This window comes from Pan paniscus, chromosome 1 (assembly GCF_029289425.2).
Source record: "Pan paniscus chromosome 1, NHGRI_mPanPan1-v2.0_pri, whole genome shotgun sequence".
NCBI classification, from domain to species: Eukaryota; Metazoa; Chordata; class Mammalia; order Primates; family Hominidae; genus Pan; species Pan paniscus.
In genome coordinates, this window is record NC_073249.2 from 11,058,017 (window position 1) to 11,080,160 (window position 22,144).

General features: G+C 39.6%; 1 protein-coding gene across 1 annotated transcript; it reads right to left on the bottom strand.

Moving 5' to 3' along the window:
• Nucleotides 1-1,010: 1,010 nt before the first annotated feature.
• LOC100975373 (matrin-3-like) lies at nucleotides 1,011-21,768 on the bottom strand. Its single transcript, XM_034938588.3, is given in 3 exon segments — nucleotides 1,011-2,939; nucleotides 2,942-4,248; nucleotides 21,654-21,768. Coding segments are annotated over 3 exon segments (2,337 nt in total). The 3' UTR covers nucleotides 1,011-2,024.
• Nucleotides 21,769-22,144: the final 376 nt, after the last annotated feature.

The window sequence follows — 22,144 nt, forward strand, 5'->3', positions numbered from 1 at the left end:
GGGATCAACCTGGGAGAAGAAAATTAGCAGGAGAGAAAGTTGAGCTTGGATGCAGGGCTTCATGAAGGCCTCACAACAGCTTCAGCAGAGACCATCTGGAAAGGCCCCTCAGAGTTGTTCTTCCCTTAGGTGTGAAGATGTGGACCTCACAGAACCAAGCTTTTGGGTGCAAGCTGCTTAGGGTGGGGCCCTCCCTCAAGGAGGCAGCCCCCTTTAGTCAACGCAATGCCTAGAGTAGGACTCCGCAGAGGGATTCCTAGCCAGCCAGTCGCAGGGGAACAAGCACCTTCATCCTGAAGGGAGAAAAGGACAGGGCACTACATCCTTCAGTACGTTTTCTATCTATATGCTCCAAATAATTTCCTCAATTGTATTTTATTTTGCATGGTCAGAGCTTGCAAGTATACAGTTTTGCATGGGGCTTTCTGGATTGCTGTTTTGTTTTGTTTTGTTTCGTTTCGTTTCGTTTTCTTAGAGGCAGGGTCATCCAGGCTAGAGTGCAGTGGCACAATCGTAGCTCACTGCAGCCTCAACCTCCTAGGCACAATTGATCCCCCTGCCTCCCAAAGGGCTAGGATTACAAGCATGAGCCACCAGGCCCAGCTCTATGTTTTAAATTTTTCTAAATAAGCCAAAATCTGTTTTTTCAGTTGTTTGAATTCTGAGCTGTCCATAGGTATATTATCTAATCGGGTAAACGTGCTCCTTAAACATTATAAATTGCAAATGTTAAACAAATTTTTAGCAAATTGGAAAATGTGGCATCACATGTAGAACATTATCAGCAAATGACAGCACATGCTTCTCCTACAGAAATGGCTCAGCCTTAGACGCACATATCTCTTTAATATGCTTCCGTTTCCTTTTCAATAATGATTGAAAGAGGATTGTTTGTAGTTTATTTTATGGGAAGGAGGATAGGCAGGCAAGGTCAAGGGAGTGAAGACAATGAATACTTATGGCCTTCTTTTTTTTTTTTTTTGGTTAACATTCCAAACATGTATAACCAATTAACATGGCCTAGGGTTTTCTTTTTATTGGTATTCACTTCAGTAACTTGAATCCACAGATATAAGCAGTATATAACCAGAAAGTTACAAGTAAACACAAATTATACATGCAAATTTCTGTTCACAAAGGTCACATGTGCAGGTACATGAATTAGAAGCGTGCATCTAGGATTATGGCCAAACTGTTTTAAAAATGCAGAAATGTAAAATTACATCTTGAAAATATGAAGAGATGGTCTACACACTTCAAAAATCAAATGTTGCTTATACCAGAGATGTATGACAATCACGGGATTCAAGTGACAAGCAGTAAGATCTCAAAAATTAATACTGGTCAAAGATAACGGGAATATTTTTACATTTCACTGAAAATACATTGACTACTAGAATACGAAATCTAGCAGGAACTCAGGGAAAAAAATTACAAAATCTAAAGCCAATTACTTAATATTTCTTATTACCTAAACAACAGCATGACATTAACAGAAAACTGCACCTGTGTTTCAATTGCCAATCTCACGTTAATTAAGTTCTCCAAAAATGAAATGCAACCAAAACGGGTTCAAACTCCAAATCAAAGTCTGCAAGGCTCAGATTAAAACATGGAATGTTTCAGATGAAAGTAATAAAAACACTATTGGTTTTGTTCTTTATTGAATGGAATAAAATGTTGACATTTCTTTGAAACTTGGAACTACTAAATTTCATTTTTCCAAATGGTTCTACATTTTTTTCTTAGTGGTGCAAGTTGTCTTAAGTAGCTTAAGAAGTCAATCTCTACAAAGTACTTCTGTCTGTTGCCATTCTGATAAAACAAAAACTATTCATTAACTTAACCATGTGTATTTTTTTTGCTATAACACTTAACACATGAACAGACATCTATTATTTCTCCACTAAAACAAAAGAGTACAATAGTTTTCTTCTAACTATCAGTATTGTATTTAAAAAAGGTTAACATTAAAAACAAAGAACCATTATTTTCTTTGAAATCATTAAATCTCCTTGCACATCTTAAGTTTCCTTCTTCTGTCTGCGTTCTTCTGCCAATTTATTCAGAAATTTCTTTAATTTCTGATAATGAGGAAGGCTGCTGCAATGAGTATTCTTTGCAACTTCTTCATTTGTATAAAAGAGTGAACACAGCTTACAGTAAAACCCTGTTTTAGGTATCACATAGTCTATACCAACAGGAACATTGGGCTGATATGGTCCAATTCTATACTCATCTGGGATTGTATAGTCCTCCTTGTTCTCATCACTTTGACCATCTGCGTTTTCACTTGTATCTTTGTTGGGATCATCAGCGTTCTCAGCAGATTCAGCACCTGGTTCTGTGTTTTCCTCATTTTTAATTCCATTTTCCAACGCTGCTTCGTTTTCTTGATCAAGTTCCTCCATCTTGTCCACCTTTTTAAGCTTTTTCTTTGCTGCTGCTGAAGCACTTCCATCTTTTTTCACAGCTTTATCTGATGGTTCCTTTTTCCCATCAGAAGCCACATCACCTAAATTAGCAAGATCGGTCTCGTCTCCCACTGAACTGCCACTTTCTAGCAGTGCTGCTGCTTCTTCTTCATCTACAAGTAGCTCATCTTCAGATTCAAGGAGCATATTAGGTTCCTGCTCTGTCTGGTCATCCTTTGTGTCTTTCTCACCATCTTCACCGGACTTCTCTTCTTGTTCTTTACCTTCGGTTGAACTCTCAGTCTTCTGGGAACCATCAGTTTTGGATTTCTTATCACTTGGAGATTCTTTGCCATCTGGAGAGTAAGATCTTTTTCGGGATTTATCTTTTTTCAGTAAATCAATGCCTCTGTTTGGAATCCTCAGAACCAGTTTTTTATATTTCTCAGACAGGTCAACCTTCACACATCTCCCCTGAAACCAAAGGGCTTTTTTCAAACAATGGTCAACCATTGCCATTGCATCTTTTCTCTTGTCTCCATCTCAATAAAAGCCTGACTTTTCATCCTCATCAATATGTAATTCTTTATTTTCCCATAAGGCTCAGCAAGCTTGAGAACAGCACTATCAGAATAGCCAGAATGCGGCAAATTGCTGAGATGTATCACACGTCCAAGCTCTTGCTTTTGATCAAACTTCTGATCTGGCTTTCCTTCAGGTTTCTTTATTCTTTTATACTTCTGGGATAAATGAACTCTCACTGGCTTGCCAAATACTAACGCTGGTGTGGTTGTGTAATAATCCACTGCGGCCTGAGCATCCTCTGTGGTTGCCATTTCAATAAATGCCTCATTAATTTTATTTAGAATCAGATGATTTGAAATGACTCCAAATGGTTCTACCAGCTGTAATAGCTGGTATCTCAAGTTTTTCCCTCGTTGAAAATCCATGATGTGAACAACTCTGCTAGTTTCCACTCTGCCTTTCTGCATGTGTCTAGGTCCTTGCAGGTTTCCATTTCCAGCACCCAGATTTCCTCTTGGTCCAACTGCTGGTCCCCCAAGATGAAATGAGGGAGGTGGAGGTCCCAGAATTCCTGGTGCTGGATTTGTAGACTGCTGCAACATGAATGGATCACCCATTGTGTGTCCTGTATCATTGTCAGGATTCCATTCTGGGTAGATTTCAAGAAGAAGCTGGCATCGACGACTGTGACTTGCTCCACTGATATGTTGACTCCACTCCTTATTAGAATGAACTGGCAAATCACATATAGAGCACAGATGGGGATAACCCTTCGGTAAGAGTCCATGGAAGTCTTCAATATTGCTACTTGGAGGAGCGCCTCTCTTTTTCTCAAAGAGAGATCTCTCTTGTAAGGGGCCAGGACCACGTCCCATTCTCTCATACTCACTGTCAAATTTATGATAGTTATGCGAGGTCTCACCAAAAAAAGAATCATCCCTACACCTTTCTCCATCTCTTAATCTGTCATCTTCATAATCCATTCTGTCATAATAACCAGATTCTTGAGAACGACTTCCATGGTCATAATCAAGCACTGGGTTGAGACTAGGACCACGATCATCAAAACTATCTCTTCTAAAGTGCCTTTTTTCTTCCCAATCATCCCTAGGTACTCTGTATGGTGGCTCCCGTGTAGCAGATCTGCCATCTCTACCATAATTCAAGGTAGGGCCTTCTTCAGTTCTCCTCCTTTTAAGCTGTAGAAGGATTTGGGGCAAGTTCTCAGGAGTAATCTTGTCCTCTGGATAACGACTCAGTTCATCTAAGTCTCTAGCAGACAGACCAAAGCTGATGGCCTTCTTATTAACTGTTCAGTAAACTGTAAAATTCCGTAGAGCATGTTTAGCATCTTCCAATTTATCTTGCTCTACAGTGAAGGAATCCATCCATATACTACAAAACTTCCTTCCTTTTTTGTCCTGTCTTCCCTCCTTTCTTCTCTTTTTCTTTCTACCTTATGTTCTTTTGACTTAAGATATTAAAGTTGGAAAAAACATATATTCCTCAATTTCTTGCAGTTATCAATTTTTTTACCATACTTATTGCTCATTTTTTACTCATTTATTTATTTATTTAATTTATTTTTTTGAGACAGAGTCTTGCTCTGTCACCCAGGCTGGAGTGCAGTGGCGCAATCTTGGCTCACTGCAAGCTCCACCTCCTGGGTTCATGCCATTCTTCTGCCTCAGCCTCCTGAGTAGCTGGGTCTACAGGCGCCCGCCACCACGCCCAGCTAATTTTTTGTATTTTTAGTAGAGATGGGGTTTCACTGTGTTAGCCGGGATGGTCTTGATCTCCTGACCTCATGATCTGCCCATCTTGGCCTCCCAAAGTGCTGGGATTACAGGCATGAGCCACCACGCCCTGCCACTTATTTGTTTTTAACTCATTCACATCTCCAAACCCTCTCAGACAGAGGTGAATGCCTAATACATTCAATACGTACGATTGAATTTGCAAAATATATGGAACATGTGTTTATCTGATTTGTGCAAATTTTATTGTAGATCTTACTATGGTTTAAATGTGTCCCCCAAAGTTTATGTGTTGGAAACTTAATCCCTGATGTAACAATGTTGAGGAATGGGCCAATAAGAAGTAATTAGGTCATGAGCACAGAGCCCTCATGAATGGATCTATGTCCTCATGGGAATGGGTTAGTTATTACTACACTAGATTGCTAAAAAAGGAAGTTCAGGTACCCCTTGCTCTTTTGCTCTCACCCTCTCTTGCTCTTCCACCTTCTGCCATGGAATGACGCAGCATGAAGGAATTCACCAGATGCTAGGGCTATGTTCTTGGACTTCACAGCTTCCAGAACCATGAGTCAAATAAACGTTAACTGTTTATAAATTACCCAGTCTATGATATTCTGTTATAGCAACACAAAATGGATGAAGACAAATCTCATTCTCTTTCTCCTATTTATTTTTCACTCAGCACCATTTTCTGAAAACCAACCTTCCCTCCTGGCTACCACACATAATTCTTCAATTTGTACATTTTTGTTGTTGTTGTTGATATGTTCAAGCAGTTCCTTGGGGATATATATGTAGGAATGAACTTAATATATCACAGCATATTTACTCCTAGCTGAACCATTCTATGCCACCTCCAGTGTATAATACGATATTCAATTATCAGATGGGTCATAACTTACAATTTCAGTCAAGACTTTAGTGCCCAGAATACACATACACACCAGGTAAGAAATAGTTTCAAAAATGATGATCTCATTGTACACAAGCCTGATATTTTAAGAGAAAGGTAGATTTAGTTCCTTTGGGGAAAACAAACAAACAAACAAAAAACAAAAACCTCTTTTACTTGGCTAAAAGTGGAGAATTTTTATGCTTAAAAGTACATTTAATTTTCCAGACATGATTTGCCTTTTCTATTATCTGAATGAGACCTCCAAAATTCATGTGTTGGAAACTTGTTGGGAGGTGGGGCCTTTTAGGAGGTTTTTAGGTCATGAGGGCTCTGCCTCCATTCATAGAGTAATGTCATTATAAGAAGGACTTGCAGGAGTGGATTTCCCTCTTCTGCCATGTGAGAACACAGAATGCCTCCCCTCTGGAGCGCGTAGCAACAAGTCCCGATTTTGGAACCAATGTCCAAACCTGCCAGTACATTGGTCTTGGACTTGCCAGCTTCCAAAACGATGAGAAATAAATGTTCTTTATAAATTACCCAGTTTCAAGTATTCTCTTATAGCAGCACAAAACACACCAAGACACCTTTATGTCTTTTACATGGTTGAACAAACAGGAAACCCCCTTTTCTAGGAGAAACTTCTATCAATCTCCCCTAGATACCTAACAAAAAGGCTTCTCTGTTATTTCACTGCAGATATCTTCTTTCTCTGTCTGCTCTGCTATCACTATGACTTGCACTGTATTTTGTCTTTTGGTTCTTGCTTTGGTCTGAAGAATGATCCCCCCAAACTTCACATGTTGAAGCCTAAACAATATCTCTTGAGCTCAGGAGTTCATGGTTACACTGAGTTATGACTGCACCACTGTAGTCCAGCCTGGGCTGAAGAGGGATACCCTGTCTCTAAAACAAAACAAAAAAAAAATACTAATTTTTTTTTTTTTAAAGAAAAACCTAATCGCCAATGTGTTGGCATTAGAAGGTAAGACCTTTGGAAGGTGATTACATCACCCCAAAAAGTGCATATTGTTATTGGCTGATACACTCACTAATGTTCTACAAGTAGTCCCTTTTGTTTTATTTTTTTGCTGTGACAATGCACCATATCATATATGTTACAAGTTTGAAAAAGCTTTAAGAAGTAGGTGCTGTACCAAATTGGAGAATCGTCACCATCCTAGATAAGACAGTGGTCAAAGGCAATGATTGAAGCACTGACAACAAAGTGGGATACTGTCAGTTCCCAAAGTCTAAAGGCTAAATCCAGATGGCCTTTTATACAGTTTTTTATCAGCAGCCACTTCTAGAGGGGCTCTATGGTTCAAAGCCAACACTACTCCGGTCTGAATAACTAGCATAAATAATCATGACTTATTGATTCATATATTCTTGGTCTTACATGCACACAACTCAGAAAGACTGCAAAATATATAATAGGGAACTTCCTATTTATTATCTCACAGGATATGCCTTATAAATAATGCCTTAGATTCAAATGTAAAACAACTTGCCATTAACATACATCTAAAATCTAGTGATATTCATTTACAGCACCACATACACCCTAAAATGAGACGTGCTGTGTGAATTTAGTGCACTTAAAAGAGGCCCCAGAGGCTGGGCATGGTGGCTTACACCTGTAATGCCAGCACTTTGGGAGGCCAAGGTGGGCGGATCATCTGAGGTCAGGAGTTTGAGACAGGCCTGGTCAACCTGGTGAAACCTCGTCTCTACTAAAACTACAAAAATTAGCTGGGCGTGGTGGCAGGTGCCTGTAATTCCAGCTACTTGGGAGGCTGAGGCAGGAGAATCGCTTGAACCCAGGAGGCGAAGTGAGCTGAAGATTGTGCCATCGCACTCCAGCCTGGGCAACAAGTGAAAAACTCTGTCTCAAAAGAAAAGAAAAGGGAAAAGGAAAAAGAAAAGGCCCCAGAGAGCTCATTTGCCACTTCTGCCAGTGAAGATGCAGGAAGATGGTACCATTTAAGAACCAGGAAACAGGTTCACCAGACACATAGTTAGCTGGCACCTTGACCTTGGACTCTCTCACCTCCAGAACTATGAGAAATAAACTTCTGTTGGGTGTAAGCCATCCAGTTGATGGTGGTTTTTATATAGCAGCCCAAATTGACAAAGGTAGTTCTAAATCACTTCTTCCTCATCTCCACATCATTTTCACTCCTGGAAACACTAGTCATCTGGTTCTGGGTAGGCACTTTCATAAACCTCTTCTTCTTCTTGAAAAAAGCTGCTGAAGCATTTATTCCTTCAGCATAAGCTGTTCCTTTATCCTGTGCTCCTGCTATGCCTGTCATCACTGATTGCATTGGGTTGAATGCATGAGCTGAGTATTTCGAGCTCAGTAATATTTTCCCCATCTACCAAAACAATAGGCTTAGATGCGAAGAATGCCAAGAAATAATGTAACTCAAAAAATGTATAATTTTATACATTTTAAGACAATTAATACCTCTATTAAGTCATTAGTTCTGTTGCAATAGCATAATATTGCTGAACTATATTCAGTAATGTTACTTACTCTCTTCTATCTAGGAGAAGAATAATGAGCACTTAAAATTCTTATAAGTTTTCTTTGTGCTATGAGCCTCATAGTTCTATTTGGAATCTATGTGAGTCATATAGTTTGTAGAGACATAATACTTTTTATGAAAGACATATTATGTAAACATCTACTGAGCATTGGTTTCTGTTATAAGAAATAATAAATCAATGCATATAACAACTGGTATCTTTTCCTTATTGTTAGAATGAAAATTCCACTACGAATTAGAGAAAAATCTCCATTACAGTTAATGCATTTTAACAAATTAAAAGGGCAAATTTTCTTAAATGATTTCTTTTCACATAAAGACAGAACAAGTCTACTACTTTGAATTAGTATAACGAAACATCCCAGGGACCTTGGAGTAGATTAATAAATTTCTCACTGCGCAAAGAGTTACATCTGGGAGAAACAGTCTCCTGAAGTTATTTTGATTCATGTTAAGGAGCATACATGAAAATATGTAAAGCCAATAAATTGTGATAAAATAATGGGAAGTGACTTGGTTAAGATCAATCTTCACGGAAACCATGAACAAGTGGATATTTTCTTCCTGTGTACTGTAAGACTGGAATAAAGTGTTCATGATGATTTTAACAACACAGACATATTTCAGTTTACACTGCCAATATCTTAACCAAGAAAGTAGGACAGAGACACGCTGGTTTCCATAGAATCTAGAACCCTGAAGAATTGTGATGCAATTCAAAAAAACATTTATTTAAAGCCTACTAGGTTGCAAGCATATCATTTATTCAGCTAAGATATTGAGAGACTGCCACACAGATTACTTTATGCTAAATGCTTTGGAGAAATAAAGAACAAAGCACCTTTTGTTTTCTTGGAGTATTTTTAATTATTTTGTATGAGGAAATAAGTAGAGGAGAAGTTTGGTGAAAAAAAAACTTAAATATTACAAGAAGAAAATATATGAACTATATAAGCCAACCTAGATACTCAGTTGACCCTTGAACCAGGGGTTGGCGGCCAATCCCTTCACACCCTGGATTTTCATAAGATAAAATCTGCATATCACTTTTGACTCCCCCAAAACTTAACTACTAAGAGCCTATTGTTGGCCAGAAGTCTTACAGATAACATAAACAGTCAATTAACACATACTTTGTATATGTATTATATTCTGTATTACCACAATAAAGTAAGCTAGAGAAAGGAAAATGTTACTATGAAAATCATAAGGAAGAGGAAATGTATTACTATTCATTAAGTGGAAGGGGATCATCATAAAGCTCTTCATTTTGGTCACCTTCACATTGAGTATGCTGCGAAGGAGGAGAAGGAAGAGTAGGGGTTGGTCTTGCTGTCTCAGCAATGTCAGAGGCAGAAGAAAATCCATGTATGGACCCATGAAGTTCCAACATGTGTTGTTCAATGGTCAATTGTATATTTAAGAGATGTCACAGTTCTAATTACCCAACATATATAAACATATATATGCCTGAGTCTCCAGAACCTTTTAAATATATTAGAAATTTGTCTTAAGTGAAGGTAAATAGTAACATAGAACATAGAGCATTCAGCATACAAAACTCGTCGCATTAACAGCAGGGTTATACACATAGCACACACCTACTTCCTTCCTTTTCTGACCGAATTTTCACTTCACTACTTTTCCAGATCATTTCCTTTTATCTTTAATCTTTCTTACTTGATTTTAAGAATAGTTCTTAGCAAGGAGTGGGAAGGAGCAAAGATTTTTCCATAATGTCCCAGTAAAAGTGCCTTCTTTTTTTTTTAGACGAAGTCTTGCTGTTGCCCAAGCTGGAGTGCAGTGGCGCAATCTCGACTCATTGCAACCTCTACCTCCTGGGTTCAAGCGATTCTCCTGCCTCAGCCCCCTGAGTAGCTGGGATTACAGGCATGCATCACCACACCCAGCTAATTTTTGTATTTTTAGTAGAGACGGGGTTTCACCATGTTGGTCAGGCTGGTCTCAAACGCCTGACCTCGTGATCCACCCTCCTCGGCCTCCCAAAGTGCTGGGATTACAGGTATGAGCCACTGTGCCCAGCCCAAAAGTGCCCCCATGCCACCCCCAAGGGGAATGACAAGGCCCCCATGCCACCCCCAAGGGGAAGGACAGAGGACACCAATACCAACTCTATAAGAGCAGGAATCATCTGGGCATAAGATAGCTCATGCCTGTCAACCCAGCATTTTGGGAGGCCAAGGCAGGAGGATGACTTGAGCCCAGGAGTTCCAGACCAGCCTGGGCAACATAAGGGGACCCCATCTCTACAAAAAAATTTTAAAAAATTTTTAAATGGTAGCATGTGCCTGTTGTCTCAGCTACTTAGGAGGCAGAGGTGGGACGATAACTTGAGCCCAGGAGTTCAAGGGTTCAATGAGCTGTGATCATGCCATTGCACTACAGCCTAGGTGGCAGAATGAAACCATTACTCAAAAAAAAAAAAAGCAGAAATCATGGGTGTGTCTTTGTGACACAGTATATCTAGGCCTCTAGGCACATGATAGAAGGGCCTCTTTGAAATGATGTATTATTATATGCACCTATTTTTATTGTGGAGTTACTGAAATTACTATAGCTACTAAATGAATACTAGGAGTTCAAACTCACATTTGGATAATTAAAATAAAAGTTAAAATACTGATGAGTTTTTCTATTTTTTTCTTTATTCCAATATGACAATACCTCTAACACTAAAATTAGAGCCCATTTTGCAAATCCCAGGAAATAATCAGAAGACTTCACAGAAAAGAAAATGGTACATAAAAGTGACTTTTGTAAAGGATAAGTGAATTTCACTAATAATCTAATGTTTCTCAATGACAGAGACATTGAATTTCTTATTATCAAAATAACATCATCAGAAACATTATAATATTAAAAAGAATTTCCTAGGAAATACTAATTCATGAATAATTTCTTGTTAATATAGAACAGTATTCAATAGTCACTAGATGACATTATGAGATTTCTCCATTTTACAAAAATGTCAAAGTCCTACACATAATGATGAGTTTTTACGATGGAGACATACATAATTCAATGAACAATCTTAAGGTTTTAAATTTCCAAATAAAAGCATGTTATTTAAAAAAGTGTATAGGAATCTATTGTTTTCTTGTCTCCAAAAGGCAGCAAAAGAAACAGTTGTTTAGGAACTTGTGTGGTTTTGGTTCATTATTATTTTTTCCATTGAAATAGGAATTTATCTTTCAAATTATTTTCACAACAAGCTTCCTGAGTAAAGGGGTCATGTGTGTCTTACTGACTGTTATGAAACTCATGAGCAGTGACTCTCATGAGGACATTACAGGGTATTACAGAGTTTTGTTTTTATCTTTGTTTTTATCGTCATGTTTATTTGCTTAGTATATTCAGAGGTTACAGCCTCTGTTCTTATAATATTGGTTCTATAATTTTCCACACACAGAATTCTGTATGGCCAGGAACCTGAAGAGTAGATGTGTCTCAGGTGAGCCTTACTTGGATTTCATGTGTCCTTGAAGGAGCAACATGTTACGTGAGAACATGAAAGAGAGGAACCGCATTTGTCTGGAAGGTGAGGAAGTGAAGCCACCTCCAATGCTGATACACTCCTATCTCAGTCTTATAACTTCCATTGTCTATTCAGTCTATACTATTGCCTATGTTTAAATAGCTCTTGGAGCACATTGACCAAAAAAAAAAAATATCAAAATGCATTGTCCTCAAGATTGGCTAAGTACTCATTGTATTAGTTTCCTAGGGCTGTTGTAATAAAATACCACAAACTAGGTGAGTTATAAAAACAGAAATGTATTGACAAATTGTTCTGGAGGATAAAAGTTTGAAGTCAATATGTAAGCAGGGCCACACTCCCTCTAAAACCTATAGAATAGAATCTTTCCTTGCCTCTTCTAGCTTCTGGTGTTTGCTGGCACTCCTTGATGTATCCTTGTAGATGCAACTCCCCAGTCTCCAACTGTCATCATGTCAGTCATTGTAAGGACATCAGTCATTGGATTAAAAACTTGCCCTACTCCAGCATGACCTTATCTTAACCAATTACATCTGTAATAACCTATATCCAATACGGTCATATTCTGAAGCACTGAAGATTAGAATTTCCATATACTGTAACTTTTGGAGTGATATGGTTTAGATGTGTCCTCACCCAAATCTCCCGTTGAATTGTAATAATTCCCATGTGTCAAAAGCAGGGCCAGGTGGAGATAATTGAATCATGGAGGCTGTTCCTCCATACTGTTCTTGTAGTGAATTAAGTCTCACAAGATCTGATGGTTTTATAAATGGGAGTTCCCTTGCATATGCTCTCTGGCCTGCCACCATGTAAGATGTCATTTTGCTCTTCCTTTATCTTCTGCCATGATTGTGAAGCCCCCCCCAGCCACGTGGATCTGTGAGTCCATTAAACCTCTTTCCTTTATAAATTACCCAGTCTCAGGTATGTCTTTACTAGCAGTGTGAAGAACAGACTAACACATGGAGAAACACAATGCAACCTAAAACACTCATAAAACTCATTGCCTCTTCTTCCTTGTATAGCCATACTAGCTTTTCCAGCCTCCTTTGCAGACAGGGGCAGCCATAGAAGCCATTCTAGTTAATGGAAGGAGGTTAATGGAAGAAGCCATTCTAGTTTATGGAAGGAAGTGTTATTGACAACACTTCTCATCTAGACATAAAACCTCACATAGAATCCTCCAAGCTTTCTTTTCTATATCACCTGTATACAAAAGTATGAGTTTTGATTTTTCTATCATAGCATATAATACAGTGGTAATCATACAGGGCTGTTAGGGGAGCTATTTGTAACTTTTTGCTTCACTATTGTTATCATTAGCTTCGATCTTCCAGAGCACCTCATGTTAACAACATGTCTTTTGGAACTCTAGTCAACACATCCACATTACACCCAGGAATAAGGAGGATGGGGGAAGGACAAAACACCATTTGTAGCTGACTATTTCCTTTGAAGACCTGTCCTGACAGCTCAGAACAATGATTTCTGCTTATATCTGGCTGGCTACCCATATCTACTAGGAAATCCGGGAATAATGTCCAACACTAGAGTTCTGGCTTTTGAGTAAGAAGATGAGAATGTCTATTAGATGAACAACTACAAGTCTCTTCTATAGAGAAAAAAAAGTAGCCAAGACTCAAGGGCCTCTTGACTTAGCCCCACAGTCTTAACAAATAGAGCCAAAGATAAACAGACACAGAAGCCCATGTTCCTTTCACTCAGTGGTTCTCACCCAGGGGTGGTTTTGCCTTCTAGGGGACATGTGGCAATGTCTTGAGCATCTTTGATGCCCTGACTCGGGCAGGGATACTACTGTTACCTAGTCATATCCCTACTATTTCCTTTGAAGACTTGTTCTGGCAGCCCAGACCACTGATTTCTGCTTATATCTCATTGGCTACCCATATGTACAAGAGAATCTGGGAATGATCTCCAACACTAGAGTTCCGGCTGCTGGGTAAGAAGATGAGAACATCATCTACTTAACATAACACCAGAAGCTATGAGTATAGATCAGGAATGCTGCAAAACACCCTACCAATCGCAGGACAGCTCCCACAACAATGCATTTTTGACCCAAAATGTCAGTATGCTAAGGTGAATCCATTCTGCAAACATGGCTCAGACATGTTAGCAAATCCTCTTCTCTTGAGAAGGAAGAGGTAGAGCAAGAAGGACAATAGCCAGAGGTATAGAAATGTGTGCATCTCCTACAGTCAGATCCATATCCAGAAACGCACAAGAGCCAAGTCTATGACCAATCTGATAAAGGCTGCCCCACTACAGAGGAGCTGCAGAGTCAATCCCGCCTGACCACCATGTGGTTACCTCCTCAGTGCTGCTGTTCGGTATGTACATCCTCCGGGCAGTGGTGAGATGGGAGCTCAGTACTGGTCTAAAAAACTATTGTTAATTTGAAGGCCACACTATCAACTAGGCTGAAAATTCAATCCATCATCTATTTCTATCTTAAAGCATACCTAGCTCTGTTGTCCAATATAACAACTCAAGATGACTCTAAACATGAGAAAATCTAAGCACTACATAGTTGCCCCAAATTAGTAAAATATAAACCCCTGACATTAAATTTCAACACAGAGAATAAAAATTCTAAAAATGGAAGCTCCATTTTCTTTTTTCAAAAGTGAGAAAAAGATCCTTAACTAAAATATTTTATCCACTGAGGACATTAAATTCCCAAGTAAATTAAAGTTCCAAAATCTTCTCTGCGTAATTTTGTTATATTTTTTTTCATTCTAGCCACAACATCCATACTTGGATGCCTAGGTGATTTGCTTTCCTTCTTTATCACCCTCAACAGCCCACACCATCTTCTGCTGGAATGGATGTAGCTTTTTCAGAATCTAATTCCAAATTTCTCATGTGTCCTATATTCTGAAAACTTCAACAACCAAAGGACATCTAGAGGTTATCAAGTACCAGTTCCACCTTCACAGCCTTTTATAAAGCACTGGCAGTTCTACTGGTAGCCTCCCCAATAATTATTAACTCTTTCCTTCTTGTTGGCAAGCATCTGAATTTGTTCCAATATCCAACCTTCTCTATGAAACCGAGTGATTTCAAAGATGTGAATCCAAACCCCAGTCATATTTCTCCTACTGTGTGTTATCATGTCTCTATGTGCTACCTGATTCTGAGGTGGCTGACTTGTAACTATGAGGGGGGCTAACCATGATATTGGTGATGGCTGTGTCAGCAGAGATTCACTCTGAGAAGTAAAACTTGTATGAGTGACATAGAACAGATAATTTATTATAGGAATTAGACGTTCCTCAATTCTAGGAGAAGCAGGGGAAATAAACATCCAGAAAGGAATTGTTAGAGGATCATAGAGAAGTAATTAACCAGAGATCATAAAAGGGAGCTGGTGAAGAGATCCATGGAAAGTTATTGCTTCTGCATCTGGTGGTGGGTTTGAAGTCACTACAGGTAATCATTTAAAAGGAAAAGCTGGAAGTGAAGTGAGAAAAAGCAAAGCCAACACTGGAATCCACGAAAAAAACTGAAATCTGCATCTGTCTCTCATACCAACCAAATTTGGTTTTGTGCATGACCTATAGAAGGTCGGGCCCTTCACCAGAGAGATGCACACACATCTGTCCCAAGGCTCAGGGAAGCTGAAGGAGAAGATATCATGAGTGTTGGAGAAGCTGTGTGCCATTCCATGCCAATAATGTGAGCTGGCAGATCAAGACAATGTGCACAACCAAAAGCAGCAGCTTCTAAGTATAGTGGCTGCTGCTTCATCTCTCACATCCAAATCTCATGCAAATTTATCTTGAGGTCAACCCTAGTCTAGAACTACAGAGGAAAAGAAACTCTTAGAAACACACTTCCAACTTCACTAAGTTATTCACAGTACACAATCCACCATGATAGAGGAATAGAGAGAAGGAAAGAAGTTGGGCTCTTGTTTACATCACTGAGCTCTGCACAAACCAACACTGAGACTTCTTCTATCTCCAGATTTCTTATTTATCAGAAAATATATCTTTCTTATTGAATAAGCTATTTTGAGTTGTGGTCTTCTGTTACTTGTAGCCAAAATCATCCTAACCAATAAACCAATACACTTCATAATCTAAAGACACATTGTTACCGGCTACAAACCATAACAGAAATGTAGTATTATCTGGAAGAACAGGAAAAAATAAAGAAATAAAAGAGAAATTACTCTTGCATAATAATTCACCATATACCAATCAATGTTTTAATGTTTGCTGTACACCCTATGAATTTAGAGTCAAATGGAAGAAAGCTCCCAACAAGAAGTGAATCATGATACTATGCTTTCTATATCTTTAGGAGAAGACCATCCATCTGCAATTTCAAAGATCTAAATCGATGTCCCTGTATCAACTAAGATAGATTCTAAGGTTAAGGAAACAAAAAGTTACCTACTGGCCAAGGGCCCAGGGCTCAGCTGGCATGGCAACTCCCTGAATTTCTATAGCAACAAAAAAACCACACTCATGCTGAACTGCCTAACAATAGGAGCTATCAGGCAAAATGTCATACCGTTCCTAACTGATTTACGACCCAGGCCACTACAACTCAGATTGGACAAAGGACCTGCCTTACACACATTCTTTCCTGATAAACAACCACAGACTGCAAGCCAGTTTTCAGCCAGCTTATGGAGACTGTACACAAGCTGTATTTGCATCCTATAGTTTACCTTTTCATATATCGAGCCAAATTCCACTTCATTTTAATGCTAAAACCCCGCCCCAAAGTGAGCATGGGATGTATGTTACATATATGTTTATTCGTTGTGTGTACACTCAGCTTCCTTCATAAATATGTACAGATATTCCCTCAAACCTGCTGAATATGTATGACTCTATTGTGTAATACAGACCCCATGAGGCATAAAAGCTAATTCCTCCTTTCCCTCTTTGGAGACAGAGCACCTTTGATTCACACCAGGGACTGTCTCTTCCCTACTTACAAACTGATATCACCAATAAAGCTCTTCTTTCTATTTAGCCATCCTTGTGGTCCGTTGGATGACACACCTATACATGGTTCCTCTTTCATTAGAGGATGGCATTTAAATTACTCCTGCCTTCTGAAACACAATAATATAAATGTTAAATGGAAGAAACTGAAATCACCAGATTGATCACATGTTTATAACAGGGAACAGCCTATATATTTAAGTTACCTTCACTTCTATTTTATTTTGACTCCCTGAGTTTCCAGCACTATAAAGCCAGATGGTGCAGAGGTCTACTTAGAAGCTCTACTTTGAGAAGAGTAATCCAAAACTCTCAGGCAAAATCTATGACTTGGTATTTCTTACAGTTCAGTCCTTTACTCTGTGTTTATATTTCAACCAGGATGATAACTGTATTAGTTCATTCTCACACTGGTATAACTACCTACCTGAAACTGGGTCACACTGGTATAACTACCTACCTGAAACTGGGTAATTTATAAAGAAAAGAGGCTTAATTGGCTCATGGTACCACAGGCTGTACAGGAAGCATGGCTCAGGAAATTTATAATCATGGCATAAGGTGAAGGGAAAGCAGGCACATCTTCACATGCCTGGCAGGAGATAGAGAGGGAGAAGGGGCAAGTGCTACACACTTCTAAACAACCAGATCTGGTGAGCACTCACTATTACCAGAAGAGCAAGGCAGAAGGCCACTGCCATGATCCAATCACCTACCACCAGGAGTCTGCTCCAGCAGTGAGGATCACAATTTGATATAAGATTTCGGTGGCAACACAGAGCCATATTGCTAACCAAAGCATTTTTGTCCTGCTGCCCCAGCCTCCTGCTCTGGTTTCAAAACAGTTCATTGGCACTAGTAAAGGTAAATATGCTCACCCCTTTTTTTGTGAGCATATGTATGCTGTTATGAAAGTTGATCATATGAATTGGATCACTCTTGTTGCACTCAACTAAAAGAGTACCCTGAATACAAAACATTGTTCCAAGAATGTAGTTTTCTGCAAGCCTGACTGCTGAAACTGCTTGTTGTAACCTAAAATCAGTTTTATCTACTGCTTCGAGGATAACTTGTTACAACTCTAGGACTAATTTTTCCACCACCATTGCTCCCAGTTGAAGCCTGCAAGCCCACCAAACCTTTATTAGTACCAATGAACTATTTCAAAGGGCAATACCTAACATTTACCTTTTTCATAAAACCTCTAACCTTCTCTTTGTTCTTCAGACATACCAAAGACCACCCGGTCTGCATGTATACCCCAAATTGCAATTATTTTTCCCAAATAAAACATTAAATTTAGAGATTCATCTTCACATTTTTGTTTTGTCTTTGACACTGCATCATTAGGAAAATTTTTCCTTTGCCCCCATGTTTGATCCAGCCAGAGAGTGGATGTCAACAGACACCTAAACCGAATTGAACTGCAGCAGCTGATGCTTCCGAAGCCATTCCCTTCAAGGGCAAAATGAAGGCTAATGTGTCATTTGTGTGCTCGTTGCCTTGTCTTCCCTTCATGTTTTAATTTTCCCAGTCTTGGGTATTTTTTGCTATTTTAATAGCAACAGAAACATGCATTTCTACCACTTGTTCTCTATTCATGGAAAATTATACAGTATTTAATTTACCTCTATTCTTCCTCTACCCCTTTCAAGCAGATACAACCTAGGTCCTCCTCCAAAAGAAATGTAATCTGTTTCCCTTATTGGCATGCCATCCTTCTCTTTCTGTTTCTCACCCTCCTGAATTGTCTGCAAGAGAAAAACACCCTTTTTTCCCTGAGACTGGGTTTCCTACTAAAGCCCTTTCCTTTTGTCAAACTCTGAAGTTTGAGATTCTTACAGCAAATTTTCCCTCTGCCTAGGAGCAAATTTGATTGCAAGGGAAAAGCTGGTGCAGCCATAGAGCTTTTTAATCTCACTGGCTTTTAATTTTATAATACTTTTATTGAGACGTTCCCAAGATGAAATACATCCTTTAGAATGAAGCCCCCCAATTTTTTGTTATCTATGTATTGATAAAATATTTTATACCACTGTAATGAACCTGACATATGACTCCAAAGCATAATTATAATCTGTTCTAAGATCAAAATATGGGATGGGAAAGGGGAAATATAGCATAACAGGGAATGCGCTAGGCTTGGACACAGTTCACAACAAGGTAAAGAGAAGCCTACTTTGGCATGATCAATCATGAGATAATCATTGTCTTAAGATCCTGTATATACCCACTTCCTAAGTTTTGAAAGAGGCTTCCCTATCCCTAAGGAAGCCATCTGACTTTTCCACGTTAGATGCTACCAAAACAATATATAATTAACTGCAGTCAAATATTCCTAGTATACCTTCCCTGATTATAAGGTGAAAAATGTGTTCTTAGCCAATACCATATTCCCAACAATTTATTGCAGTTTTAGGCAACTTTTCTGGATGCCCAAAATAATTCCTTTCTACTTATACTAGCTTTGTTCACATTTAATGTGCCTGGAGATAAAACAGAGGAGGAGGCATCTACCAATCAATCTGGAACACCAATTTCCACCAGTTGGTAATTTTCTGCCAAAGTTCTAGAGCATCATAATATATTAAACATTGGAATAAGATGATACTAAATAAGACATTTGCAGGCATCTGTCTCTTTCATCCCACTACCACTCCAAATAGAAAGGCATTAAAGTTTAAGGTGGGGTTGGTAGATTGACCTAGAAATCCCCTCATCCATGGATGCTTAAACCATGTAAATAATTACCACCCTTCCTTTAATTTATCTTAGAGATAATTCTATCTGCAAGCCTCCATGTCTTCATCAACTGTGGTCAGATGGAGGTCTTAGAACTGTTTCTGGCTCTGGGAAAGTTCTTCTCATCCCCTTGACACTTGACATTTGGAGCCTCTCAACCGTTTTACTTGTTTATTTATTTATTTATTTATTTATTTATTTATTTTGCCTTGGAATTATCAGGACTAATGACATAATGCCATTTTTGTCTGCTTATATTAATTGCTATAGAAATAATCAACTTCTGGAATGAGGGAGTGAAGACCTCGATGGTGGACTAGTCTCTTGCAAAACAGTAAAAATGCTGAGAAAACTAAAATTAACCATTTTTGAAATCTTAAAATTAAACAATGCCAGAGAACACACTGAAAAAAAACGTATATGCAAAACAAATTACTGAACCTTCGTAAGACAGTGGGGTCTTTGACATTTTGACATGTGGCTATTTCCATCACTCCTCCTTCCCAAGCTCAGTGGCCTGACAGCCTGATGAAAAACAAGCAATCTCAGAGCTAACAGACAAGATTGACCCTGTTTGGTACTCCATTAAAAGCAGCATTTCCACAGCATAGTCAATATTTTGTCTCAACTTCCAGCTACTCACAAAATCTCTATTCCTGGGGTGTTGCGGCTATTTGACTTAACTCGGAGTCCAGCTCAGCTGAAATTCTCAAAAGCCCTACTCCCAGGGCATTGCCAAAACAATAACAATTTACTGACAACATTGCAGCTGCCTTGAGCTGTGAAGTCAGTTGGTGCAAACAAAAGCCTGGCCATAATTTAAAAGCAGCTCCTGGAAAACAAGGTGAGCATAAGGAAGTTTTAAAAACTTCAGGCCGGGCGCAGTGGCTCTCATGCCTGTAATCCCAGCACTTTGGGAGGCCGAGGCGGGCAGATCACGAGGTCAGGAGATCAAGACCATCCTGGCTAACACGGTGAAACCCCATCTCTACTAAAAATACAAAAAAAAATTAGCCAGGCATGGTGGCAGGCACCTGTAGTCCCAGCAACTCAGGAGGCTGAGGCAGGAGAATGGCATGAACCCAGGAAGTGGAGCTTGCAGTGAGCCAAGATCGCGCCACTGCACTCCAGCCTGGGCGATAGAATGAGACTCCGGCTCAAAAGAAAAAACAAAAACAAAAACAAAAAACTTCAATATATTCCTGGGGATCTAAAAGGATGTTTGCATGTGCAAGGTTGTATATATGCCCAGAAAGACCTGGGAAAGGAAAAGCCTGTCATCACCCCTGCCTGAACTTGGGGTCTTGAGAAGACAGAAACTGAAGGCTAAAATTGTCTTTAAAAACTTACTGAAATGTGCTTGGAGGCAGAGCAAGATGGTAGAATATAAGGCTCCACCAATTGTTCCTTCCACAAGGACACCAATTTACACCAATTTAACAACAATCTACACAGAAAAAAAAAAAAAAAAAAACAGCTTCATAAGAACCAAAATTAGGTGAGCACTCATAGTACCTGGTTTTAACTTCCTATTGCTGAAAGAGGTACTGAAGAGATAGAAAAGAGTCCTGAATCACTGACGCCACTCCTCCCCCACCCCTGGCCATGGCAGGGGGTTGCTGAGAGCATCTCTGGGTGTTGGGGGAGGAGAATATAGCAATTGTGAGGCACTGGACTCAGTGCTGTCCTGTTAGAGCAGAAAGGAAAATCGGACCAAATTCAGCTGACACCCACCCACAAAGGGAGCATGTAAATCAGCCCTATCCAGAGCAGAATCACCTGTCCCAGCAGACAGAACATGAGTTCTCACAAACCTCGCCACTGAAGGTTACATTGTTGTGTGTCTCCAAGTAAACTTGAAAGGAAGTCTAGGCCATAAAAATGGCAACTATTAGGCGAGTCCTAGTGCTGAACTAGGCCCAGAGACAGTGGCCTGATAGGGGGCAAAGATGCACTGAGACACCAGCTGGGGTAGGCAAGGAACTGCTGGTATCACCCCTCCCCTAACCCCAGGCTGCATGGCTCACAGCTCAAAAGAGACACATCCTTTCGCTTGAGGAGAGGAGAGGGAAGAGTGGGGAGGACTTTGTCTTGCATCTTGGATACCAGCTCAGCCACGGCAGGATAGGGCACTGGTCAGAGTTGTAAGGCCCCTGTTCTAGACCCTAGCCCCCAGATGACATTTCTAGACAAACCTGGGGCCACAGGGAACCAAATGCCTTGAAAGAAAAGACTCAGTTATGGCAGCACTAATCACCTGCTAACTGAAAGGCCCCTGGTCCCTGAATAACCAGCAGTGATACCCAGGTATTACGTCGAGGGTCTTGGGTGAGCCTCTGAGACTTGCTGGCATCAGGTGAGACTTGGCACATTACTAGCTATGATGGCTATGGGGCAAAACTCCTCCTGCTTGAGAAAAGCAGAGGGACTAGTAAAGGGGACTTAGTCTTGCATTTTAGGTACCAGCATGGCCACAGTGGGGTAGATCACCAAGTGGGCTCTTGGAGTCCTCAATTCCAAGACTTGACCCTTAGATGGCATTTCCGGACCTGTCCTTGACCAGAGGGGAACCCGCTACTCTGATGGGTGAGTCCCAGGCCAGGCAGCATTAACCACAAGCTGATTTAAGAGATCTTGTCCTAGAATAATGTTTAAAAGAGTACTTCAATGAGAAAGAAAAGGATATTAATGAGCAATTAGTAATCACCTGAAGGTATAAAACTCACTGGTAATAGTAAGTACACAGAA